General features: G+C 30.4%; 1 protein-coding gene and 2 non-coding genes across 10 annotated transcripts in view; 2 read left to right on the top strand and 1 right to left on the bottom strand.

Moving 5' to 3' along the window:
- Positions 1-26770, top strand: part of LOC148312788 (matrix metalloproteinase-2-like) — a 440260-nt gene that overhangs the window by 123571 nt on the left and 289919 nt on the right. For all 8 annotated transcript variants that reach the window (XM_088273051.1, XM_088273042.1, XM_088272992.1 and 5 more), the window contains 2 exons: positions 9963-10064; positions 10535-10701. In XM_088273051.1, the coding sequence (XP_088129177.1) occupies positions 9963-10064; positions 10535-10701 (269 nt within the window). The remainder of the gene's footprint in view (positions 1-9962; positions 10065-10534; positions 10702-26770) is intronic.
- Positions 9728-9816, bottom strand: TRNAY-GUA (transfer RNA tyrosine (anticodon GUA)). Its single transcript is given in 2 exon segments — positions 9728-9763; positions 9780-9816. It is a non-coding gene; the product is annotated as a tRNA-Tyr (tRNA).
- TRNAK-UUU (transfer RNA lysine (anticodon UUU)) lies at positions 12355-12427 on the top strand. The gene has a single exon. It is a non-coding gene; the product is annotated as a tRNA-Lys (tRNA).

The following is a 26770-nucleotide window of genomic DNA, read 5'->3' as shown; positions in this document are numbered from 1 at the left end:
ATGAAAAACTCATAGTCGGAATATATAAATCATTATAAATGTTTCGTATATCGGTCATGTATGTCATTTGACAAAAAGTTAACTAGTGCACCAGGGAGGCAAAACTCAGATTATTACTAACTAAATGATATGAAACTATCTTATTTTATTAAATCTTTGTAAATAATGAAGAATGAAGAATATCAAATGAAATTAATTTTTTTTACAAAACGATTTTTTTTTCAATGAATGTTAAAAGTATTGCTATTTTGCCTACTTTCCAATATAACTAATTGCGAAATAATAATTTTTAAAAATCTATGCTGAGTAGTTAAGTAGTGCGTGCGTTATAACGAATTACGTTACATCGAGAAGTCGTCTGTAAATTGTTATAATGTCGGTTATTCGCTTTAGTCCACTTAAGCGGGTCTTGTAAAGCATGATCTTAGATCGTTTTACCATTGTATTAAGCACTAACAACGTCAAACAAGTATAATAATCATAAGAGCATTATAATTACATCTCTCGATGAATGGAGAGCCTGGAGAGATGAAGAAATTTGTGAAAACATCGTAAGCGACTGTAAAAGAGCGAGGCAATTACGACATTTAGCACATTGGTAGCAGACGTCCGATCGAGATGAATTTATGTTTTACTTTCCGTCGTAAGTGCCAATGATTTCCATTTGCAGTTAGGATATTTTGACCTCATTGCTCTAACGCGAGCATTCAGACTATGATGAATGGCGGATGAATGATCTACAAGTCGAGGGTTTGTCTTCAAAACTATCTATGTAGTATATATTTTAGAAAAACAAAGATAGATTAAAATGTGATTCTGTACGCATATCGATCACTATGAAGCTTGCAAATTATTGAGTAAATAAGAAACCGATAAAAATTGTCTATTACCAAATAAAAAATGAGATATTCTTTAGATGCTATTCAAAATACAAGTACAGTTGTAAACTGTGTTATAACATCCATGTACTTTAAAAACGAAATTCACCTGACGATAGAATGGTTATTCCGAAACTGGTAGTCATGAAGTAGTATTTTTAAGTCGAATTACACAACTTAAGCAATGATTGATAAGGAGAGTGTTATATTACCATACCACAAAGTTAACAATGCTTTTAATATACAAAATAAAATAAGATAAAATCTATCCGTCTGATCACCTAGTCTGCTTGCAATAAGTGATCAATATAACGCTGAGTCGATTCAATGCAGTATCCTATGCACTATTGGGTTAAAAGTTGGTTATACAGACGATGTTTAATTTCGACAGTTAAGTATATTTAAAAATGGTTACATGAAAACGGTTTAGATAATTGTGGATAATTCAAAAATATGTTTTGATTCACGAATGAAAAAATGGAGTTACAACGTTTTGGGACTAAGCATTATTGTAAATACATAAATATTATTGTATCTGAGTCAGAACGAGTGTGATTGCTACTGATTGGTTCCAATTTGCATCAATGAAATAGTTTTCTTCCGTTTATGAGTGAGTCAATTCGCGAGCGTTTGCAATATGACAAGTTGTAAATTGTATTTATTGTAGATACAAATGATTGAGTAGTAAATTGTATTTATTGTAGATACATATGATTAAAAACCGGTGGTAGTTGGCCCAATCGGGAACCGAGACAGAGGTCTCATGCATGCAGTCAAATATTTAATTTTTTCGGCATTCACTTTGTGGTAATACATGATAAAATAAATATAACTCAAGTGGTAAAAAATAAGTGTTTTCATTTAGAATTTCAACAAAAAAACAATATCTTACAAAACCTTGACTTTTAAAGGCTTGTCTGCAGAAAGGATAGCAAGGACAGGGAAGGTAAATACCCAGATCAATTGAAAATAAATCTTTCCTGAATTCATTTTGCAATTGGCTTAAATCGAACACGCGACTTCAGTTTCGCATTCGAGGATCTACCCAACGAAGCCACGGCGCCTGTGTTAAACTCTGGATATTTTCTTTAAACTCCGGGATATATATTTTTTACTTTATTTGATTACCAATCAAATCTTTTTTATCAAATTTTCACATTTCCGGCTCACTCATATTTAGTTGATAATGAAGCATTACAAAATCATGATTTTATCGTCTATCGAATGCTGTATCAAAACGTTTAAATTATAACTTATTTACATGACAATTATACTTTATTACAATATAAAATCACAATTTATCTAATTATAACTTATTCATAATCTCGATCGATTTAGAATTTTAACATCTTTTTTCTCAAGTCTTGACAAATAAGCTGTCCGCTTCGAAACCATTCGACATTTTGACAAAGCTTTAATTCAAACGATTTTATGTTCCGTCAAATGCTAAACACGTGTCACAGTTAAAGAAATAGGGATATTTACTAAGTAAAACTTTGATTAAAAATGGACAGATTTTACCACAAAGTGACTGCCGAATCAATTAATAAAATTATTATAAAACATAACAAAACTATTGGGTAAGTTATTAACCAGCAAATCATAAGTTTAGTGATTCATTAATAAATTTTTATTTTTGATGTAATTTTGTTTAATTGCATTGGCGGAGAAACGATGTGTCATTTTTTGTGACAACTTGAATATAGTTTCACCCGCCAAAAACTAAAATGAAATTGGGGTTATAATGAACATTAGGGTTGGTTCGTAACAGCCAGGTGGTGTGAATGTGAACACTGTAATTGCCTGCATTTGAATCAATAATTCGGTTCAATAGGAACTAACGATAATTGCCTATCTATCCAATTTTCGAGAAAAAACGGTTTTAGAGAATCGTTCACCCTCAAACAATATTCGTCAAGGGTAGTTTGGTTTAGCTTTATTTGCATTAGCAACTCAGCGGTTTATTGATATCGCAACGTTGTATTTTAATTTTGTTTACTTTAAACTCTTAAAAAATAATATATTTTTATTTTTGTTTGTTAAATATTACAAAAAATACTAATATAAACATAAAAACGAAAAATACTAATTTTAATTACACATTTTTTCTTCAAAAACTTATTTTAGTTACGATGTGCATCTCCAAAAAGAGACTAAGCTCTTGTGCTTGTAGAGGGACTTACGCTCAATTCTTATGTGTTGTACCTAACAAGTTATGTGAAATTATTTATTAACGTTTACGATATGAACAATTTTGAAAGTAAAATTAATTATTTTCAAAGGTAAAATCTCATCTAACATTTGAACGATAGTTCATTTCTCATGATAAATTATATATTATTTTTACCCTATACCACGTTACTTGTTTCAATGTACCTTAATCGTGAAATGTACGATGGTAATAAAAACTCACATTTTATTTAAAAAAATATTTACTAAAAATATTTAAAAATATGTGCAACATATTTTGAAGAACATTATATAAAATACAAACATACATGTAAAATATCTGTAAAAAACTTAGGTAAATGCTAGTAAATGCTATATTTATTACATGTGTTGTATCGGTGGTTCGCACAGATTAAATGTCCGTCGTAAATTTTACGCATGTCCCGTAAACTAGGGTTAAACTATTGTCAAATGGAACCGTTTTTACTTTCATATTTTTTTACAAAAATGTTAGTAATATTAGTATATAACCACTCACCGAACCATTATATTACATGAATTTGAATCTTTTTAAATCTCTTCAGTTTGAATATTAAAAAGAACGGAAGATGTGTGTGTTTTGAAGCTTGTATTATTATTATTGGTTAATTTGTACAGCTGTTCTCCACCCACAGCAACACGTGTCTATTATAACACGTGACAACTGACTTTTGAATAATTTTATTTATTATTTCTTCACAAAGTCACCCCGGACACCGCACCCCGGCTGGGCTAACAATAGTGGCATTGTTGGAGGTTGAAAACAGATAAACATCACACGTAAGACAAATAATAAACAAAAAATGCACACATCCTGGACACATTTGTAATCTTCTGATTCAATTGTATTCCTCCTTTGTTGAGATAATGCCATGGATACAATGCACAGAGGATTAATCTGTTTTTTTGCACATCCTTAATTTATGCATACACAGAAAATTGACTTCCAAATCAGAGTCCTTCATGAAATCTAGGGATTTTTTTATAGATAATCAGACAATTGGATTTTTTTACCGAAGATTTTTTTAAACAATATAAGTAAATGTTTTGTATATTTTGTTAGTACATTATGTTTTTTTTACGAATTCATTAAAAAATAAATAAAATTTCATTTTTTAACAATGCCGTTGTTTTTTTTGTAGACATCGTGGTATAAATAGATAGCAATAATGGAACCTACTCTTCCTTCTCCATTTCCTTTGCCATGTAGAGGTGATGTCACTCATCCTGAGCTTTCACTTACATCATCTATATCCCTTATCGATCATGTTAACACTGTGCCTATCCGATGTCGTGCCCTATGCATTATTTTGGTGCAGTTAGCGGCCTAAGAAGATGGTAGAAGAGTTTACTTTGAGTTTATTTAATAGAAATACTGCTTGTGCAAAGATTATAGTACTTTCATTGTTAAAAATAAATTATTATTTTCTTTAAATAATGAATTTTTAGAAGGACTTTTAAATTTAATTATCGGATATTATAAAAACACGCTTTGTATGCCGAAGTTCTTATTTAAAATAAAACATGTAATATTATCTTCATTGAACTGACCGGTACTGACATCTATCGGGCAAACGAGAATTAATGATTAATTATGAAAAAAAAAGTTCTTTTTGTACTGCCTTTTAGCATTAATTTTTGCAAAATATTAACTAGCCAGAAATCTTTTATTGATTTAAATTGACAAAACGGAAATTAAAATAAAATTATAATATAATTGTCATGTTTCGTCTATTGGACCATAGATGTCGTTGATGTGATTTCTCGAATAATTTATGTAACCTTTATTTTTTATAGCAAAAGAGTTATTACAACATCAATCATTGGATATTTATTTTTAACATTTTCATATTACTAAAATATATTTCGATAACACTAATATTTCTTAAAATATATTTCACATCTCATGAATTAAAAAAAAACTTTTGAAAAATTACCAAGTCAACCTTTTATTATTTTTTAATTTTATGTACCTATAACTAAGTACATTATGTTTTATTTGCTAAGTAGCTACTTATTCTGTTATACAAATATTGGTGTGTGTGACTGTTTATCCCTAAACTACTAGTTTACTAGTAGCGGTTTATGATTTTGTAAAATGGAAATTGATGAATTAAGAAAAATACAGAAATAATGATATTATTAACAAATATAAATAAATACCTAGAAAAATAGGAGTAACTCATTAAAAAATATGTATATAAGTAACTGGAATCTTTTAATTTTAAATTTATATTATAAATTTTTAATTTTCATCGTATTTTCTTACATTTTTTACTATGCCTCATGAGTTCTAATTTTTACTTCCCTTTTTGACGTGTTTTGTCGCTTGAATATTTATCTTAAAATATATACTTATCTATACTATAAAAAGGGTAATAAGTAGTTAAGGATCCAGCGACAATTTATTAAGTAGATTTATACTCGCCTGAATATGACATCAAAAATGTATTCTTAAGACTGAGAGAGATTCTTGAAGAACAGACTTAATTAATTACACCATTATGAAGAGGTTTAGAGCGCTCACCCACTAACGACTAAATAGTTGCTCGAAAAAATTGCATGAAAATTCAAGCAATTATTTTTATCACAAAAATAGAATACACCTTTTCTTACGGTGAATCGCCCGAGGATGATTTTTAATTGAAGCAACTTTTCCATGTGTTCAGATTTTAAAAGCTGCATTTTTCTTGGAAAAGTTACTAGTTTGCGAGCGGTTTTAATCTTATTAAAGGGTTGTATGGATATTAAAAAATATGCAAAAATAAATAAGTATGGATGTAAGTAACTAACTAGCGAACCATCACGCCGCTTCCCCGCAAGAGTAGGCAAAGAGAATAGAACACCACTTTTTTTTTTTTTTTTTCTCCTTTAAACATAATTCGCCTCTTCCACATTCATGCATTTCCTCATACATACTCGCCGATTATTTCGGCTCATGACGTGGCCGCATTCAAGTATTTGACATACCTGATCATGCCAAGTTTTCCACCGTGTTTACGCTCTTTCCTAACTCACTCGTTGTTGAAATCATGTCAACACCATTCTTAATTTTATCGATAATGCTTATCTCCCCTTTGCATTCTTTCCTTATTTCACCATTCGAACATCTGTCATACATCGTTTAGCCGCACATCTGAGAGAACGCATTTCGACTGGATTCAGTCTACTTTCACCCTTTTTTGCCAACTCCATGCTTCACTTCCACACATCCAAGTGGAAATATCCCAATCAATAACTAGTTTGTTCATTCTCGAGGATCTAAAGTTTAAGGGGGAACTCGCAAGCAATATGCAATCGGCAGTGCTCGAAGCCGGTCGTCGTCTCTGCGCACGATTAAAAAATGTTTACGTTTGAATGAAACTTTTTTTTAGAAAACATATTGAAAAAATGTTTTTACAATTCTTTTTTTAACTCTTTCCCTTTCAGTAACTGTTTTCTATTGAAAACCATATATTTATTTAGAAGAAAAAATATTTTTCAATACAACAACGGTATTTAAAAATAAATCAATTACCTGGGTTTAAATAAAAGATTTTTTTTAATTCCCTAACGTCCAAGTGACTGAAATCTAACTACGGCTTATGCAACACCGCTTATCATGTCCCTACTCAGGCTTATGTATGAGGAGATGCATGAACGTGGAAGAGGCGAAGAATGTTTGCAAAGACAGAGTGGTGTGGCGTTCTATTCTCTCTGCCTGTTAGTTATTACTCAGGCTTCAACTTTATAAGTTTCATAGCCCATGCCTACTCGTGAGTGGATTTACTCTTTATGTTTAAAGTTACTATAATTTCATGTAATTCATGAGTGAAAATTCTAGGCAAAAACACTCGCATATAAAATTAAGTTGCGATTTCTTGTATGTTGGGCCATAATGAAGCATTTCTGGTTTGTATTCCGACTTCCCGGGTCAGACTTGGCAATAGGTACAACATGTACTCAGTCTGTTTTGTGTCATCCTTTTTCCAGATTGTTATTAATGGTTCAGTCCCTTGCATCTTGTATTCTCTGCTTCCCGAGAGCTTTCCGAAGGGCTCTTCCCCCTTTGCGTTGCTTTAAGCCAATTTAAGGGCTTTTGTTTATGTCACGTTCCACGCCAGGGGACATGTCCAGATTTTTCCTTAATATATATACATAAATATAATATATGGATAAACAAATATTTGTGCCTGTTTCTTTCTCTGCTTCACTTTTTCTGTCGTATGACAGTGAAAACGTGTTAATTTAAGTTTTTTTTGTTGAATAGCTTTACATTTAGTACAACTATATAATAAAAAAAATAGTTTCATTAATAAAAAAAATCCAATTACACAATTCCACATTTATGTTATCTTCTTCTTCATCTTCTTGCTCAATGCTGAGCGTCGTGGTCTTCTGGAATGTCAGGCACTTGGTGCACAAGTCCTCTCCATTCTTCCCGGTCCTGGGCCAACTTGATGGCAGCGTTTAGCGAGGATCCGGTTAATTCCTTTATTTGGTCTGTCCATCTTGTTGGAGACCGTCCTCTTGCCCGCTTGCCTTCAACTGTACCTTTTGTACCTGATCAAAAACACCAAGAGAAAAAAAGAGTGGGAGTGTGTGTGTGAGGAAGGGAGTAAAGCAAAGTTTTTACTTATTAAATATCAAATTAAGTAAAGTTTTACTTAGTAAATATCACAATTTCTTAAAATCCATTATGACACGTGTTTTGATGCTTTCCGCATCATTTTCAAACACCGTATGATGCGGAATGCATCGAAACACGTTCCACAATTGATTTTAAGAAATAATGGTATTCACTAAGTAAAACTTTAATGAAAAATTGATAGATTTTACTACAAAGTGACAGCCGAATCAAGTATTGAAATTAATCTAATTTCTTGTAAAAAACACCTCTTTCAAGTCCCATAAATGTAATTGAAGAAGTTATGTGGTATCGATTGAAGTAGTTGTAATTTTTTGTTTAGCTACCGTACTGGAGGTCCCAGGTCAATTCTTAGTGTTGTGAAAATAAACATTAGTGATTTTTCACTATAATATTGATTTTATATCACCCTGGACTGGTAGCTCGAGTTCATGCTTGATCACCTTTAATGTGTCTTAATGAAATTAACGATTAAGATAACACAGCGTCTATACGATGCAGTGCCATATTTACTAATGCGCAAGGATAAAAATTAAAAGAAGAAGAAGAAAGATGCGCACTAATAATTTCTATGGCGGTTATTATCAATCTACGTTAATCTCTTCATTATAATTATTTAGATAACTTTTGCTCTTATGACTGACCTTGATCAAACTTGAAAATTAATTGTACCTGGGATACATTATAAGACAAAGCCAGTATCAATTTCTTCAATAAATAATGATGGCGAATTTGGAAGGCTGAAGAGAAGGTGGATTGGGATTCAGCATATTCAGCATACTTCGATAGCTCAGTCGGTATTATAATATTTAAACCAGGGTTTATAATATATTTATAATTATCTAATAGTATATCCTGGCTCACATATAGGTAAAGATTAAAATCAGTAACTTGTTAATTTATTTATTAATCAGTAAATTGTAACTGTATTTACAAATTACAGTCTGAATTGAAAATACATATTGACGAATGAAATTTGTTAGTATCTTTAAAATATCAAATATTCTCGTAAAGTCGTCGGGATTAAGGGTTGACATTTAGAGCAATGAAAAATACAAGTATTATCATCATTTATATTACCCAAATAAATATACTCGAATGTCAAAAGCTGCCAAGAAACCAAGTGGAAACGATCACTTATTTTGTTTGACAACTCAAATTCTAAATCAGAATACTACAAATCTTCTCCCCTTTCAAGGGTTGTTAGATAAAAATAGACCGAGAATTTAGTTTCAAGCACATTAAAATTAGCTTCTGTAAATGCCACAATAGGGCTCGTTTTATTTTGTAAATATTTAACATTCCAACAGGGTAAATATTTTTCGAACATTAGTCAGAAACTAGACACTTATATCTGATTTTTGATGGCTCCGTGATCTTTTAGTTTTTGTATTCGCATTCCAACATACTTTTTTTAGGGACCACATCATTCCTTATATTTTGGATTCAAAGTAACATAGATTCCATATAAGGAATTCAATTGATCGGTAAACGATTGCGTCGTCAGAACAACCGTCAATCAGAAAAAAACCATCTGCTGTAAAACGTCACCGCTCATAAACAGAACCAACTAATTAAAATAGTCAAACACACTACTACACATATAATATTTGTACAATATTTTATGCATAGGACCATCTAGCTTTATTTTAAACGAACCTTCAATATTGAAGAAGACTACTTACCCCAAATAAAAAAAAGTTCGGTGCCACCTAAATTTGATTTTAAATGCACGTGATAGAAGTGAAACATTAAAAAATTACTTACACAACGCGCGGTATCTTATTGTTTATTTACAACTAAAAAAATCAATTGCATATTTTTTTCTTCAAATGTCTCAAATACTCGATTTTTAATCATTTGGCCTACCAAATAAAATAATGACTTTCTAGATAATACCTTTAATATTACTGAATCTATTTTTGAAACAATAAATAATATACTCATTTGCTTCATACATATGTAAGATGTTACTTTAAAGAATGTTATGAAAGGATTTTTTTTTCAAAAAAATTCCTTCGAGCCGGATTTGAACCAGCGACCTATGGATGACAGTTAAATTTCCTCTACAGTCCACCGCTCTACCAACTGAGCTATCGAAGGCATGGGCGGGGCCTCGAATATATATATTATAGATCTGATGTAAAATTTCGAGGACTGGGTGGGATTCTCAAAGCTTAAAATTTAATTGAATTTGTATGCATTTTTTTCTAAATTGTACTAATTTATTATTTTTTCTTTTGTTACAGCAAAACTATCTTTCAAATTTTGGATACCTCCCGCAAAGTAACTCAGAAGCGGGAAACCTTAGAACTGAACACCAACTCAAAGAAGCTATTGAAGAATTACAGGTAAAAAATAATAAAAATAATAAACTATTATGATGATACTGAATGTTCTAATAAAATGCTATGAATACTTAAGTACTTTCGGTATAATATAGTAAGGAATGTAAAAAAAATAGAAATACATATATGTATATGTAAATATTTCACTTTAGCATTATTATTTTGTCTTCAATCAAAACAAAAAAATATTAAAATACGCATGGGTAGACAAAAATGCATTGGTAGATAAAAGAAAAACGTTTTAAAAAAAATGTTTTTACACGTCTTATTTTATAATATTACATTTAGATTGTTGCCCGTTGTAAAATATTTATTCATGAAATAAATATTCAAACGTTTTCAAAATTAGTTTATAGTTCCATTATTTATTGTAAATTCTGTAGTCATATTTTGTACTGGACATTTTTGTGTTTTATGTTAAAATATGTACGTATGTTTTTGAGTTTAATAAAAGTATTTATTTTTTCCCTCAGAGGTTTGGTAATATCCCAGTTACCGGAGAAATTGACACAGCAACTAAACAACTGTTGAGGCGGCCTCGCTGCGGTCTTCCTGACCAACCGAGTGGCGGGCAAGAGTCGAGAAGGCGAAGATTTGTTCAGCAGGGAGCGGTCTGGAATCATACTGATCTCACGTGGAGGTTGGTTAATTGATTTACATTTCACTTTTAGCGTTATAATGTTTGAATAATCTGAATGTTTCGTAAATAAAATCTTAAGGCATTCGCAATATAAAAATGACGTTTTTATTTATATATATATATATATATATATATATATATATATATATATATATATATATATATATATATATATATATATATATATATATATATATATATATATATATATATATATATATATATATATATATATATATATATATATATATATATATATAAATATATATATATATATATATATATATATATTTATATAAATATATATATATATATATATATATATATATATATATATATATATATATATATATATATATATATATATATATATATATATATATATATATATATATTATATATATATATATATATATATATATATATATATATATATATATATATATATATATATATATTTATATATATATATATATATATATATATATATATATATATATATATATAATATATATATATATATATATATATATATATATATATATATATATATATATATATATATATATATATATATATATATATATATATATATATATATATATATATATATATATATATATATATATATATATATATATATTTATAAATATATATATATGTATATATATTTTTATATATATATATATATATATATATATATATATATATATATATATATATATATATATATATATATATATATATATATATATTTATAAATATATATATATGTATATATATTTTATATATATATATATATATATATATATATATATATATATATATATATATATATATATATATATATATATATATATATATATATATATATATATATATATATATATATATATTGATATATATATACTCAGACTAACGTACCCGAAAAGTCAATTTATTTTTCTTAATCTTTGTTAGATTTTTTGTAAACTTAATTACTTGCATTTGTTTTATATGGGGTTTAAATTTAAAATGAAATGGTGTTATTAACTAAGTAAAATAACGACTAAAAAATATAAAAAAAACATATGTAAATCAAAACATTAATAATATTTTTAGCAGTCATTTAAAAAAAAAAACCTCAAGCTCTATGTTTCAAAGATGCGTTTGAGAGCCAGTGTTTTTCCTCCAACCATATTAAATAACTCGAAGAAAATATCAATATTAAGCAAAGCGCCATCTATTAGTAATATTATCAAACTCATCATTAATATGCGTTACAAATTTATGTAATCCTAAATTGTATTTGGTGAAATTACGAGGTCATTAATAAAACAAACATTTGAGGAAGGTTATATACTTAAGGTAATATAAAATATATTTAAAATAAATATAAAATATAAAAGTACTTAAGTATTTCCTTATTTTTTTGTCGACATTTTATAGAATGGTTGAAGTCTTCGCTAGTTTATTAGCGCCATATTACTTTAGCGGCGAGTAGTCAAAGGTCAACATGTGAACTTAAATAATCGAAATTAAATAATTTAAAGATAAATTAATATGTAATATCACTATGTTACTATCCCAGATAATAAATAAATTAAGTATTGTGACGTCACTTTTAAAGAGCAATGAAAAAGCGGATAGCCTTCTGAGACGCCCCTTATAACTGCCCGGATAGCTCAGTCGGTAGAGCATTGGACTTTTAATCCAAGGGTCCAGGGTTCAAGTCCCTGTTCGGGCGATGCAATTTTTTTTTAAAAGCGTTTTTTGTTGTTTATTCAAAAAAAGGGATACGGCTACAATTTTTCAAATGTTTTCTTATTTTTTTTCATCTCTCTCTCTCTTTAAGTTTGAGAGGTAGGCTCTTGCCCGTTCAGTATTCTTCACTGTTCTCTGTACAAATACAGGTTTTTAATATATTGCCGGTGTTCTTTATTATCTACTCCTCATAACTTCTTACTGTTCTTCCCCTTCTCGTTTTCCTTCTATTTTCTTCTCTATTGTGGTAATGATAAAGCGCACGTGACACAGGATATATCCGATAATTTCCACTATTCTATTGTTTCAAAGTTATTTTTTCTCGTTTTTTAAAACATCTTAGTTTGTCAATCTTTCCATCCAAATAACTCTTTCCACCTTTCTGCAACAAACACTTGTGTTCTTTTTCTACCCTCTTAGTGATCGTCTAGGTTTTGCTGATGGTGAGAATACTATACTCATGACACAAGTCTTGATATTTTTTTGTTATTCAGGCAGTGAAAATTGATTTTTTTTTCTTATGAAATGCCTATATAGCCACACCCATTCTTGTCTGTATTTCACTAGCGTATCCTCCTCCCTGATTGTGCTTCCTAAATATTTAAAACTGTTTACTAGCTATACTGGTCTAATTATAGTAGGTTCGGAGAGAATTTTGTCTAAACTAATAAATACTTTTGTCTTTTGTTTTATTAAACTGAATATTAAAGCTTTACTGGAGTGTTTAATGGAGATTGTCTACAAATCTAATAAACTAATCCATAAAGTTTTTGCCCATCCCTCTGTTTTTCAATGAAACAAATAACATATTTGTGTTTTTTTCGTCGTAAACATTAAATATCAATGGCGACAGTAAGCCCACCTGCCTTGCTACTTGTTTGATTCTAATATTCGACATCACTACTCCCAATGACCCTTTTTTCAGTATATTTCGTAGATTGGTCTTCCAACTGTGCAATTTTTACTCACTTCATTCAAAACTTTCATCCTTGTTTACCATTAAGCTTTCCAAACTCCTTTTACAAGTTAATATAAAATTACACGAGCTATTTTTTTTCAAAAAGCTAAGCGTTTCAATCAATCTAACAATCGTAATGCTTCCCTCGTAGTGTTAGTGGACTAAATTAGTTTGGAAAATCTTCAAAGGAGAAGCGAACGCAACATTTGAAGGTTTTGGGTTCGATTTCCGAAGTGTGTAGTTATTTAAAAAAAAATCATTTCTCTAAGTAATAATTTATTGTACGTACAGTTATTTTACCTCTAGTTGTTATGTTTGCTAACTAAATATAAATTAGAGGTAAAATAAATATGAATATAAATAAAATAAATATGTATAAAGTCAAATAAATATGAACATATACTTATAAAATAAAATAAATTAAAGAAATTTATAAATAAATTAGAGGTAAAATAAATATGAACGGACAGTAACCATTGCTATTTTCACAAATTAATTTCTAAAAAATATTGATGTTATATTTTTATTATTGTTTGAATTCAGTTACGAGATAAGACAACCCATTGGGGTAATTGAATTTTTCTCGTGTTTATTCATTTCATTTGCATATTTATTATTTTTAATAAAAAACTTCAGTTCCAAATCAATGAAAAAATATAAGTGATCAGTTTTAATTCGTAGATTATAGTGGGTACTATACCTTATAAATAAGTAATTCGACAAATCTCTTTTATTTTTCTCTTTGATTTAGAATAACCTGTTTTTCATATTTGAAAAAATGTAGTTCTTTTCTGAAATAAACAGTAAAAAAGCCTTTTTCTACAACTATATTTTTTAAATACAAAAACGTGCGTATCTCATTGGATAAATGACATTCAAATTAATTCTGTAGAGTTCTCAATTAACATTTAAGTTCTACTTTTGAACAATTCTCAAGATTCAATTTAAACAATGTTGAAGAGTAAACAAAGTAACTTTGTCGAGTCGTGAAGTTAAACGACTCCTTCTGGAGCTTGGAGTAGTTCGCTTCTACATCACTAGTTCCCGCTCATCCTCTCGTGTAACCAACCACACGACTACACTTGTTGGAAGACACACAAAACGCTTTGTCTGATGTCATGCAATCTGTCTTACTTTCAATATATTATATAATACATATCGCTCACTCCTTTCAACAACGTCATATTTCAAAAATCGTCAATTTTCAGTTGTGCATGTTTTCGGAATACCCAGAAAATGTACTTTACCCCCGCAAAAGCAGCATATTTTTAACTTAATATTTACCCGCTACAGGGCAGAAAGTGCTGTTTTTGCATTTTGAAGAGAAAGTATTGTTTTATTATTTTTTTAAAATAAACTAAATATTTTTCAAATGAAGAAAAAACCTTCAGGTTTTACCAAAAAAGATCTGTTGCGCAGTAAAAAGTTCAATTATGTAGTGACTTGATATTTATTTTTAATACATTTTATTATATTCTTAAACTTTAAAAACGATCTCCCGAATAATCAAGTTTTTTTTTATATTTGACGTTATTGAAAGAAGTGAGCGATATATTAGGGTCAATAATTAACAGTTTGAAATATGAACCTGTTCAACATTTACGAATTAAGATCGTTGCATATCTTGCGATAGAGTTTATTTTTATTTTTGCATCTTTTTTGCAGCTTTAACTGCATCTTGATCGTTACTTACATGAAGGCAAGGTGATCACTCCTTACCTTCATGTAAGTAAGTCGAGTTTATTCTATTTCAATTTTGTTTTAGCTGAATCCGGCAGCTCGCTACCGTGATTTAGTGAATCATTAAATGATAAAAAATATGGAAAACATACATTTTTATTATATTTCATATTACGGTGATATGGCGATGAAAATATTAATAATCTAAATATGAAACAACAATGCGATCAAAAATATTGAAAATGCTTAGTGACAGCGTACGTTAAGAAGCACGCTGTCCGCCACAAGCAATTTTAAGTATTGCGTGTGTGTTCTGTGACGTTAAACAGATGACGCTGCTATTATGATAAAAATGCGTTAAAAAAACATGTTTCCATCTGTAACAGGTAAAAACATCTATCACGGGTATATACATACCTAATTTGCCTATTGGTGTAAAATGTTGTTTTCTCTAGACTGTACTGTGTTAATAATTGTGTTAATATGTATTATACATGTATGTACAGAGTTGAGGTGGATTTTTGAACCTACGTATTAAATTACGCATATTTTCGTTTCTCGCAAATCGAAAGAATAAATACGTTTATCTCGTACTAAGATCGCCAACGTTTCTGTTTTAGAGCGCTAACCTTTTCTCTACAAATAATACGCGATGTTTACATATTTATCCGCCGCGGCGCTAATGTTCCGTAAATATCGCGGCCATCCCCGCATGCCGGTGTAAAATTGCTCGGCTAATAGTTTATACTGGTCTTGTGCGCCTTTAATGACTTTGTAATGCCGCCATTAAAGGGTTCGCCATTCAAGTTACCGCCGGCCATAAGTCTGCCAGTCTAGAGTTAACCTTTTCATTCGCCCGCTGCATTTTTCAGCCGGAAGAAAAGGAACCCAGGGAAAAATTGTTTGCTTACTTTGCTTGTCTTAATCTCGAATCGCACACATTAAGGCGGATACTCACTTTGCGAACTATCTGCAACGTTAATGGTTGCTTTAAGGGGGTACTCGCAAATATTGATTTCGCTACGTGACCGGCTGCGCGGGAAGCCAGACGTCTCTCGACACAATTTTTCTTATTATCAGCAATTTGTAATTTGCATAAATATTTAATAATTTTTTTGTTTAATTGTTAAAATTATTTAATAAAAATCTGTCTTTAAAACCAAGTTTGCATATAATTTAATGATTTTTCACCGGTAACTTTTTTGTGTACATAACATAAAAAAATTTAAAAAAGGATTTAAAATTTACTAAAAGTCTTTTATGTGTGGTTTTTCGAACATGTTATACATATTGATAAAAAATAATATATTCGTTTGTTCCAAATTTTAAATCCCCTAAAGTTATTTACCGACTGCTTTGAAATTTTAATTCGACATGGCATTGGAATACAAGTATGTTTTTATGCTGAAAAATGCATGTGATAAGTAAAAACATATAAAAATAGTTATTTGTTATCGCAATGGCTGCGCCATCTGTTGAAAGTAACAGCAATACACTTACTACTTAACATTGCTCACGGCGGACAGCACGCTTCTTGACACCTGCTGTCACTACGCATTTTCAATGTTTTCAATTGCATACTTGTGAAATCAAGCATATTATAAATCTCTGCTTTCTATTTTATTTATTTTCCATTCAACCAGACTCAGCCACAGCAGTGCGTGACCGGGTAGAGCTAGTAATACTATAAACAATGTACTAACGCAGGTACAGTCATATTCATAAAACGAGGTTGTGAGCGACTTCGAATATTTCCGTATTTAGACACTTAGACCCTATCTCGAGTCTATATTTAGGGGCTAGACTCGGGAGAACACATCCCAGATGTATGGAAATGAAATGTCTTTAAACAAGCACTTTGATCTGTGGATTAGAAAGATAAATCTGTATAATATGTTTATAAACGCGTCAGGGTGGCCAACGAAACGTTAAATAGGCGCTAGATTAATCTCACCCCGGTATTATCTGTTGCTGGGGCAGGCACGGATTCACTATATTTATTTTAGCCTTTATTATTAATACAACAGACTTGTGAAGATATTTTAACTTAAATTATATTTTATTGTCCTATTTCTCATATAAAACTACAAGCAATTTTTTAAAGAGAATATTAAATATACTGTGGTATGGTAATAAAACACTTTGCTTATCATTCATCATCTACTTTGTGTAATACCACTTATTTTAATATTATATCTATTTTAATAAATATTTAGTTATTAAAAATATTTGACATTCTTTATAATCATTGAATATGCATATATCTTGTTATTATCATTTTTTTTATTTAATTTAAATTATTTTTTAAAGTGACACAAAGTAAACGATGAATGATAAGGAGAGTGTTATACATACTATAAGAGTTAATTCCTTTTTTGGAGAGGTACACTAGTGGCAAAATATATTTGACTAAGTATATTGTGATAACTTCGTGTCTATTGTTTTTCTCCCCTCCATAGTGTAGTGGTTAGCGCGTTTGGCTACCGTCATAGAGGTCCCGGTTTGATTTTAAGGTTAAGTCAAAATAAAAATTAGCGATTTTACACTCTAATATTTATTTCTTATCACCTTAGTCTGGAGCCTGAGCGCCAGACTGGTCACCTTGCCTTCGTGTAATTAACGACCAAGGTAACACTGCTTCGATGCAATTTAGTGTCATATGCACCATTGCATGCGGATAAGGGTTAGAAGAAGAAAAATAATAAAACAAAATATGCCATACTTCATTTTTGAAGAGGTAAAGCGGTACCGTAGAACGGGGCTACTTGAGCCCAGTACAAAAAAATTAAATCTGTATTTGGTCTACAATAATGAACGTACCGTGACAAAAAGTGTCACCTGTCATGGAAACAATGAATCATGTCAATACGTTCATTATTGTAGACCAAATACAGATCTAAATATTTTTTGTACTGGGCTCAAGTAACACATCAAAGTTCAAGTAGCCCTGTTCTACGGAAACAAAAATATATTTTACTTAGTACCATATATTGTGATCGACATAACATACTTTGTAATTAAATTGTAAATGAAAATATTTGTTTTTTACCACTTGAGTACTCAAGTGGTAAAAACAAGTGTTTTCATTTACAATTTAACCATGTCAAAGTGAATTCCGAAACAATAAATAAAATTACTTTATAAAATATAAAGTTATGAATGGTGTTTTGAGATGATTTGGGTATGTGAATCGGGTATGTATGAGGAGATGCATGGATGTGGCAGAGGTTGGAATATTTAGAATTGTTCTGAGTTGGAGTTTGTTATTGAAAAATAATTTTGGAAGCTTTATAAAATTAAAAAACTTAGTTTTAACTAATTTTTATTAATACAATTTAACATACCGGTTTCGACAAAAACCTTGTCATTATCAGGGTTTATTTTAATTAAAAAACATTAAAAACATTAAAATACTCTCACCAAAAACATCCACACACTACTAAAAATCCTAAATAATTTTGGAAACTCAAATATGAATTTTTCTTTATATCCAAATATTTATTACCCTTCAATAGTTGAAGAATTATTGCTGATTTTTCAAAAATGGTTTCTTCATTACGGACTTATAATTTTGAATGTAATAATTTTGTTGGATAGGTTAAAAAAACTGCTTTAATAAATTATGATTTCAATGATTAAAGAAAACACTTGTTTTATACCACTTGAGTTTTATTAAAGACTACATGTTTCAGAAGTTAAACTTCCATCATTCAGGTCTGTATAATAACTTAAATATAAAATATAAAATTGTTCTATAAATAAGGAGAGGGGAAAGTTAGGGGAAGGCGGTTAGTCAAGGGGCGGAGTTTGAAAACAAAGGAAAAATGGAAAGCAAAGGTTAAGAATTTTGAAACAATATATTATTTAATAAATTATTATTAGAATTTATTAAATAAAATATTTTTTCAAAATTCTTCACCTTTGACCTTCACCTAAAACTCAAGTGGTATAAAACAAGTGTTTTCTTTAATCATTGTAACATGTCTTACCACAAAGTTAATGCCGAAACAATAAATAAAAATTATGATATCAATGTTTTCTTCTAAACTTCACTTTTATATTCATATTGTTTTGCAAGGAATTAGAAACAAAATACATCGGTCACGATCTCAATATCGCGTTTCATCCCTGTCGTGTCGAGGTGCGGCTATATTAGCATTTGGTTGAACCTTGTGTATGGGGTTATATCCACCCCTAGTAAATTGAGAAGGAATTAATCAATGAACGACGTAATCACAGTATATATTACACCAACTAAAATGTCTCCTTAAATTTGACAATCTTCCGTACCCTAATCCCAATACGTTTAGCTAAATGAATGTGTATTTAAATCTGAGCATTATGGAAACGTATTACTCACTAATTTACAGAATGATTCGAAATATACCTTAAGCTGAGATTCCACTCGTCTAGTGAATTATTGAATTAAATAAACATTTTAAAGCCGCATCCAATGGTGCATAGGGCACTGCATCGCATTGTCACAGTGTTATCTTGATCGTTTATTACATGATGGCAAGGTGATGACTCTTGCGCTTCAAGTACCAGCCAGGGTGATATCAAATAAAGATAAGAGTGAATAAATAAATATCACTAATATTTATTTTCACCCCCCCCCTTGAGAATCGAACCGAGACCTGTAGCACGATAGCTAAATACGGTAACCATTACACCACGGAGGCGGACATACTAAATAGGTCCACTATATTTTACTCGCGATTTTAAATGGTTTGAAGTGTTGTTTATTTGGAACTAAAATATACATAAACTTCATAAAATATTCGTTGAAAAATGCCATCCGAAAGTGATGAAAATAATTTTCATAATGTTTATGTAACGTAGGCTGAAATTTTATTTATAGTTATTTGCTTTATAAACAAATATATTAACTTACTCTCGAACGATAATAAAGAAAGTCTTAGCATATTTATAAAAAAAAAAAACGTATGTAGAAAGAAAAAAAGAGGGATTAGCCTCCTGCGATGTCGATTCCCAGCTGTCGTCAAATCTCTTTAGTGGTATGCCTTGGAGTCGTCTACCTTGGGATTGGTTGTAAAGTGCAATGTGGGGCAGTTTGGATGGTTCCATTCTCCTCACGTGCGCATACCATTGTCTCTTTCGTTGCCTTCCCCGCCTAGCGACATCTTCGATCTCGCATATTTCCCTTATCTTGTTGTTCGCTTATCTTATTCTGTCTCGTAGACTCTTGCCAGATATGCTTCTTAGAGTCTTCATTTCTGAAATAAAAATTTTCTTAAAATAATCATAAATGATTTTAATATGAATCCATATCATGTGCATACATTCAATATTGTCATTTCTGATGTGTAAGCTCTCACAACTGTATACTAACATTCAATTATTACAAGAACCTATTGTTCCTCAACAAACACAATACCGTTACTATGTAAGCATACTAAACAACGTGTAGCTTTATTCGATGTGTTCACTCCATTCCTAACGTGTACGATGTACAGATAATAAAGCTACTATGTAGTTTTCCCTGATACAATAACTAACTATATTAGACTCTCCTTTATTTTTCAAAATTATTATTTTTTGATGCATAAGATCTTTTTTTTTCGTTTTTCTATTAAACACTTGCGCAGCAAATTTCAGCTCATTTTAAATACCGTAACCCGTACTGATTTGTATCGGAACATATTAATACAAGTTGCGTTAGAGTACAAATGAGCCGGTGGCATTCACTCACTTTGTCGCCATTCAAATACAATTAATTGCGCTATTATTTCAGAATACCAAAATAATAACACTTCAGAATAATAAAACATTTTGAAATATTATTTTTTATATATGAAAATAATTCCTGTAATTGGAGATAATCCAGATTTTGTGAACAAGTATTTGAACACACTCAAAATGTTGTAAACATTTTGAACATGGGGCCTCGTCGGCACGGGTCATCGTACAGACGTATGAAAAATTATGACGGTATGCGTTTTTAAATTCGTTTTTTTTTGCCCAAATAAGGGACACCCTAACCTATATGGTTTACTCGTATATATTAGATGCCTTATCTCATAAAGTCTTCTCACCATTTTAGGGAAGCATTTACCTATGTACTCGCATGTATCACTCACTCCCGGTTTAATTAATTAATTTATTCGTATTCCTCAATTTCCGGTGTCATTTGGTACTTTTTAAAGACGCCCCGCTGAGAAGTGTCTGGATCGGGATATATAAACGGCGAATTTTAACTGAAGGTGACAGTTTTCAATAGAAATTCTATCAAATAGTTGGAGAAAATGTCGTTGGAAAAGTTTAGACTCGACATTGGGTTCCTGCATTCGAATACTAGAAGAAAATTACGCAAATAAAGGTATTTTTCACCATTATTAAAAAAACAATTTTTGTTTGGAGCCTCGTATTTTACAAATCTTAAAAATACAGTTTAGATTCTTAAGATATTGTAGATTAAAATTGAATTATCTATAATATAAAAAAAACTTTGTTTTTACTAGCATATGTGATACATATGGACTCGATATTTCTTAAAATAATTATTTTATAAATAATATATCTGTACATAAAGTAAAAGTAATAGGTACATAAGCCATAAACGTAAAACTAACAGTTTGGAAATATCATGTAATAATTATTTTAAGTAATCATGGATGATTCCAATGGAGAACGGGTATTTGAAAGTTTGAGGAATATTTTTTTTGTATCATTATTAATTATATAATTAAGTAAAGTCTTAAGAAAATTGGAAATTATTTGTGAAGGCTCAAAATACAAGTCTTACAGTATTTTTTTTTAATATTATGCCGCACGGGTGAAATGTTAAAATAAATAAAAATATGAATAATCCATGAAAATCTAAGAAATCTGAAGAGTTATAAAATTTAATATCATATACCTGTGCAGAAAAAAACGCTGTTCTTGCGTGTTCACGAGCGATATAGTATGTACGAAAATTTGAAAAATTACGAGAAATTAAATTGTATATTTATTTAATACCTAGTTCAAGACACAATTTTAATATTTTTTATGCAATGATAGAGTCAATATTTTAATGAAAGTATGAAGATATTTTTATACTGTATGATGTTTTCAAGATGAATTTATATTACGGCATTAATACAGTTTGCCCGTATACATGAGCTAACTGATATTTAAAGTTTGAAAAGTTTGTCTAACATAAAGTTTTTTTACATTTTATGTATTTGTAGGGTAAACTAGAAGCATTACTTGTACGTGGGCAAAGGTGAAAAAAATAATATAAAGGAATATTTGAGACAATAAATTCATGATTACTAATTATGAATATTTAAATAAATTGTTTAAACGTTGAATAAAAACAAAGTTTTACATTTTATTTGCCATATTTGTAAGGTAAACTACTATAGAAGCATTGTTTGTACGTGCGCAAAAGTAAATAAAATAATGCAAACTAATAATACGAGTTAAAGAAATCTTGAAAAAAAATTGTGAATATATTAATTAATTGTGAATGGTTGATTTAAAACAAATTTTTAAATTTTATGCACCATATTTGTGAAGTAAACTACTGTAGAAGCATTGTTTGTACGTGCGCAAAAGTGAATAAAATAATACAAAGGAATAATACGAGCTAACGAATTCTTTAAAAATAATTGTGAATAGGTTGGTAAAAAACAGAGTTCTTGGATTCAATATTTTTGTAGGGTAAATTAGAAACCATTGTTTGAACGTGCTAAAGAGTGAATACAGCATACTGAAGGAAAGGTACGAAGTAGTGATAATTACTGTATCCGTGCGTACATAGATTTTTCCAGAGGCCCATTTCAACACAGAAGATCTGAGAGCACTTTAAAGATTGAAATATGTATGTGCATACATACGTAGGTATATACGATATCCAAAACAATGCTTCGTTTTACAATAGGGAAATTCAGAGGGGATGAAATCAAACGGAGTTTGTGACTTCCCCCGGTAAAGCTATCTTTAGTCCCTTCTTTAGAGAAAGAAACGTTTATAAAAAATAATAAAATGTTTGAAAAATTCTATGGCGTACATTCCATTCTTCCAGCGTTTCATCATCACCTAAAAGTGGATAGTTGGTATTTTGGTTTGATGATCACAAAAATCAAAAAATGACCACAAAAAAACATAAAGTTGAAGTGATAATATTTCGTTACAGATGTGTGTCCTATTTTTTTTCCGCTATTGTGATCACTTAAACCAACCTATATATGTCAGATCGTATGCCCTGTAAATGCCCAGACTTTCACCACATTCAGCTTTATTTATGTTATGATATCAATAAAATTATTGATATAAAAAACAAATATTTTTTTTTAAGTGTAACTAAGATGAAGTATTTTTCGTTTTTACACAAAGAAGATAAAAGTCTACACATTCCAGGTCTTACGACCGACCACGACGATTTGTCACATTCATCTGAGAGAATGCATTTCGACTGCATTCAGTCTAGTTTTATCCTTCTTTTGCCAACTGTTCACTTCCATACATTAGGGTTCGAACCTGTGTACTGCCAGTTTAGCTTTCGCTGATAGGGATGTATTTGCTATAGCTGAATTCAGCGCACCATTCACTCTGTGTCTAATACTTGATAAACTTTACGACTGCAATTTGATGCTAGAGCAAGAAAGGTAAAGGAAACAAAGATAAAAATAAAAATTATACAAACATTTGTAGTTTTAAACTTTTGATTACAATCAAGATGTTTATCATTTGAAATTGAAATATAATTAGTAACATGTTTTGGCATATATGGTATGGGCAAACTAAAATAGTTTGATGCCAAGAGTTCCTCAGTTTTCCTCTGTTTCTTTCACCAACCACATTCGCCGCATAAATTTGTTTTACTATTCATTGTTCTATTACTCGATTCACATGCCCAAACCGTCTCAACATACCCCTCCTAATTTTATTGGTAATGCTTATCTCAGCCATGCATTCTTTCCTTATTTCACCTTTCGAACATCTATCATACATCGTTTTGCTGCACATTCGTCCGAAACAACGCATTTCGACTGTATTCAGTCTTCTTTCATCCTTCTTTTGACAACTTTATGCTTCATTTCCATACATTAGGGTTAGAACCAGGACTGCCGGTCTTTCTCTGCTTCTATTACCAACCACATTTTCCAAATAATTTTACTATTCTTTCTTCACAAACTATTTCAACACATCTTTCTTAATTTCATCGGTTATGCTTATCTTAGCCTTGCATTCTTTCCTTTTATCACTGTTCAAACATCGATTATACATCGTTTTGTCGCACATTTGTCTAAACGATTACTTTTCAATCTGCTTTCACCCTTATTTAAGCGATTGTTCACTTCCATACATTAGGGTTGAAACCAAGACTCCATTGTGTACCAGTTAGGCTTTCGCTGAAAGGGTATTATTTGATATAACTAAATTTAGTGCACCATTCATTCTATGTCCAATTTAATAAACTTTACGACTGAAATTTGATGCTAGAGCAATAAATGAAACAGGAATTTAAAAAAATCTATTTGGAGTTTTTTTCTTATTATTTTATTTTTTGAGATCTCATCAAACATTAAGAAGAATACGAAAGTATGTGCATTAACGGGACTGACGAACGTCATAGGCTGGTTTAAGTGATTACTTTACACACGTGTAACATTCACCAATTTTGACAATTCACAATGACAACCACACTACTCGAATTCTTGGAAGTTCTATATATATGAACCAATTTCGAAACATTGTTCTTGAATCACTAGAACTTCACTCTAGAGATCTATTGGTGAGATGAAAAGAAGCCTTTTATACAGTAGAAACTCTTATATTAGTATATGAGGTCCAAATCCTGGATTATTATCCCATACCTGAGAAATGCCAGAAAATATCATTTTCATTTTTATTATTTTGTTGTTTATTATTATTCTTCTTCTTCTAACCCTTATCTGCACACCAATGGTGCATAGGGCACTGCATCGTATAGAAGTAGTATCATCTTGATCGTTAAATACACGAAGGAAAGGTGATCATCATTCCGGTTCAGGGACTAGTCCAGGGTCATATTAAATAAATATTAGACTGAAAAATCTCTAATATTTATTTTGACCCTCTTGGGAATCGAACCCGGGACCTCCAGCATGGTAGCCTAGCGCGCTAACCATTACACTATGGAAGCGGACTAGTAGTAGACTTGTAGTTTATAGAGATGTTTATCATTTGAATTTTAAATATATTACATTGCAGAACCCTTCTATGGGTTGGAATTGAAGCTCCTATTCTCGAGGGCATCTCCCGTCGTGCGGCATTCGCTCGGGGGTGTATTTGTGTGTACTGAATCTACTGAATACCGTTCTGTGGGGCTATTGTGCCGGTGGAATTATTCGCTTACTATACTTGGACGCTTCGGTCGCATATTACGTCACATCTTCGTACTTCGGCATACCCCTGTACATGGAATACTTGGAATATGGAATACCACGCATTTCACGCGATCCGCATAAAGGAAATGCCGGGAAAATATTCTTTACTAGATCCAATATTTGTTTTATCTTGCATACCTGCATTTTGTTTTCCACTTATTGAAAAAGTCGTGAGAAATTTTCATTCGTTTCAAATGGAATTTAAACCCTTGCGTTGTTAACTAACGCGTTTGGGCATATTTATTTATTTATTTTATCAAACATATAATTACAAATTACAATAACGTCCTTTACTGAGATTTCTCGTGCCGAGGGCACATTTTACAATATTTATACAATTATATAAAATGAAATTGTTTATGACATGCGACATGGCTGGATGATGCGATATATTTCAAATCTACCCACATCCATGAAAAGCTCATTTAAATTTGGTTTCTATTTTAATGACTTTATGGATAATTTGGCAGTTTTTACAACTTTATTTCAGAATAATCTTAATTATGTTCTTTCGACCAAAAAGGTTTTTTTTATTTGTTTCTGTGTTTTTGAATTTTTGTTTTTTCAAACAAAAATAGTTTCTACTTCATTCGCCTCATAACTTTGTTATACCGTTCTTTCTCTTCACCCATTACCCACGACATAAAGCTTATTTCATAAATTGATTCAGCAGTCACTTCGTGGTAAAATCCAACCATTTTTAACAAATTATAGGTACAAGAAAATTATAGATAATTTATAAATTGTCTTTTATTTATAAAAATAATCCGGAATGCATCGAAACGCGTGTCACAGTGGATTTTAAGAAATAGTGGTATTTACTAAGTAAAACTTATGGTTCAACTAAAACTCAAAAACTAAAAAATGATATGAAATGTTTTTTGGACCAATTTTGTGTGAAATATCGGTATGCAAATGTACAGAAAATTTTCTAATGAATTAAATATCACCGTTGTCTAGGTTTGGCTATACGTAAATCCTCTGACGCGGACAAATTTTCTCGTGACACTTCCAATGTATGCAAATGACGTGAATCTTTCATCGTGGTGATCTTGTCGATAAGAGTCAGAGTCCTGTGCGCACTTCCCCTGGCGCCGTACCCGCGTCGGGCGACATCCACTCGCCGTGACATATGAAAATGACCCTTCAATACGTCACCGAGAATTACTGCTCGGATGGTCGCGCTAAACATAAAACGGATATTTCTGGATCAAAGAATATGGAATGAGATTTTGGATTTGAATATCACTCAATATTTTAAATTAAACTAGTGTCTTTACCCGGGTGGGCCCGTAATTTAATCGATCAA

This window comes from Brachycentrus maculatus, unplaced genomic scaffold (genome assembly GCF_059751285.1).
Source record: "Brachycentrus maculatus isolate JH-2025_06_01 unplaced genomic scaffold, ASM5975128v1 h1tg000032l, whole genome shotgun sequence".
Taxonomy (NCBI): Eukaryota; Metazoa; Arthropoda; class Insecta; order Trichoptera; family Brachycentridae; genus Brachycentrus; species Brachycentrus maculatus.
This window is presented reverse-complemented; position numbering and strand designations above follow the sequence as displayed.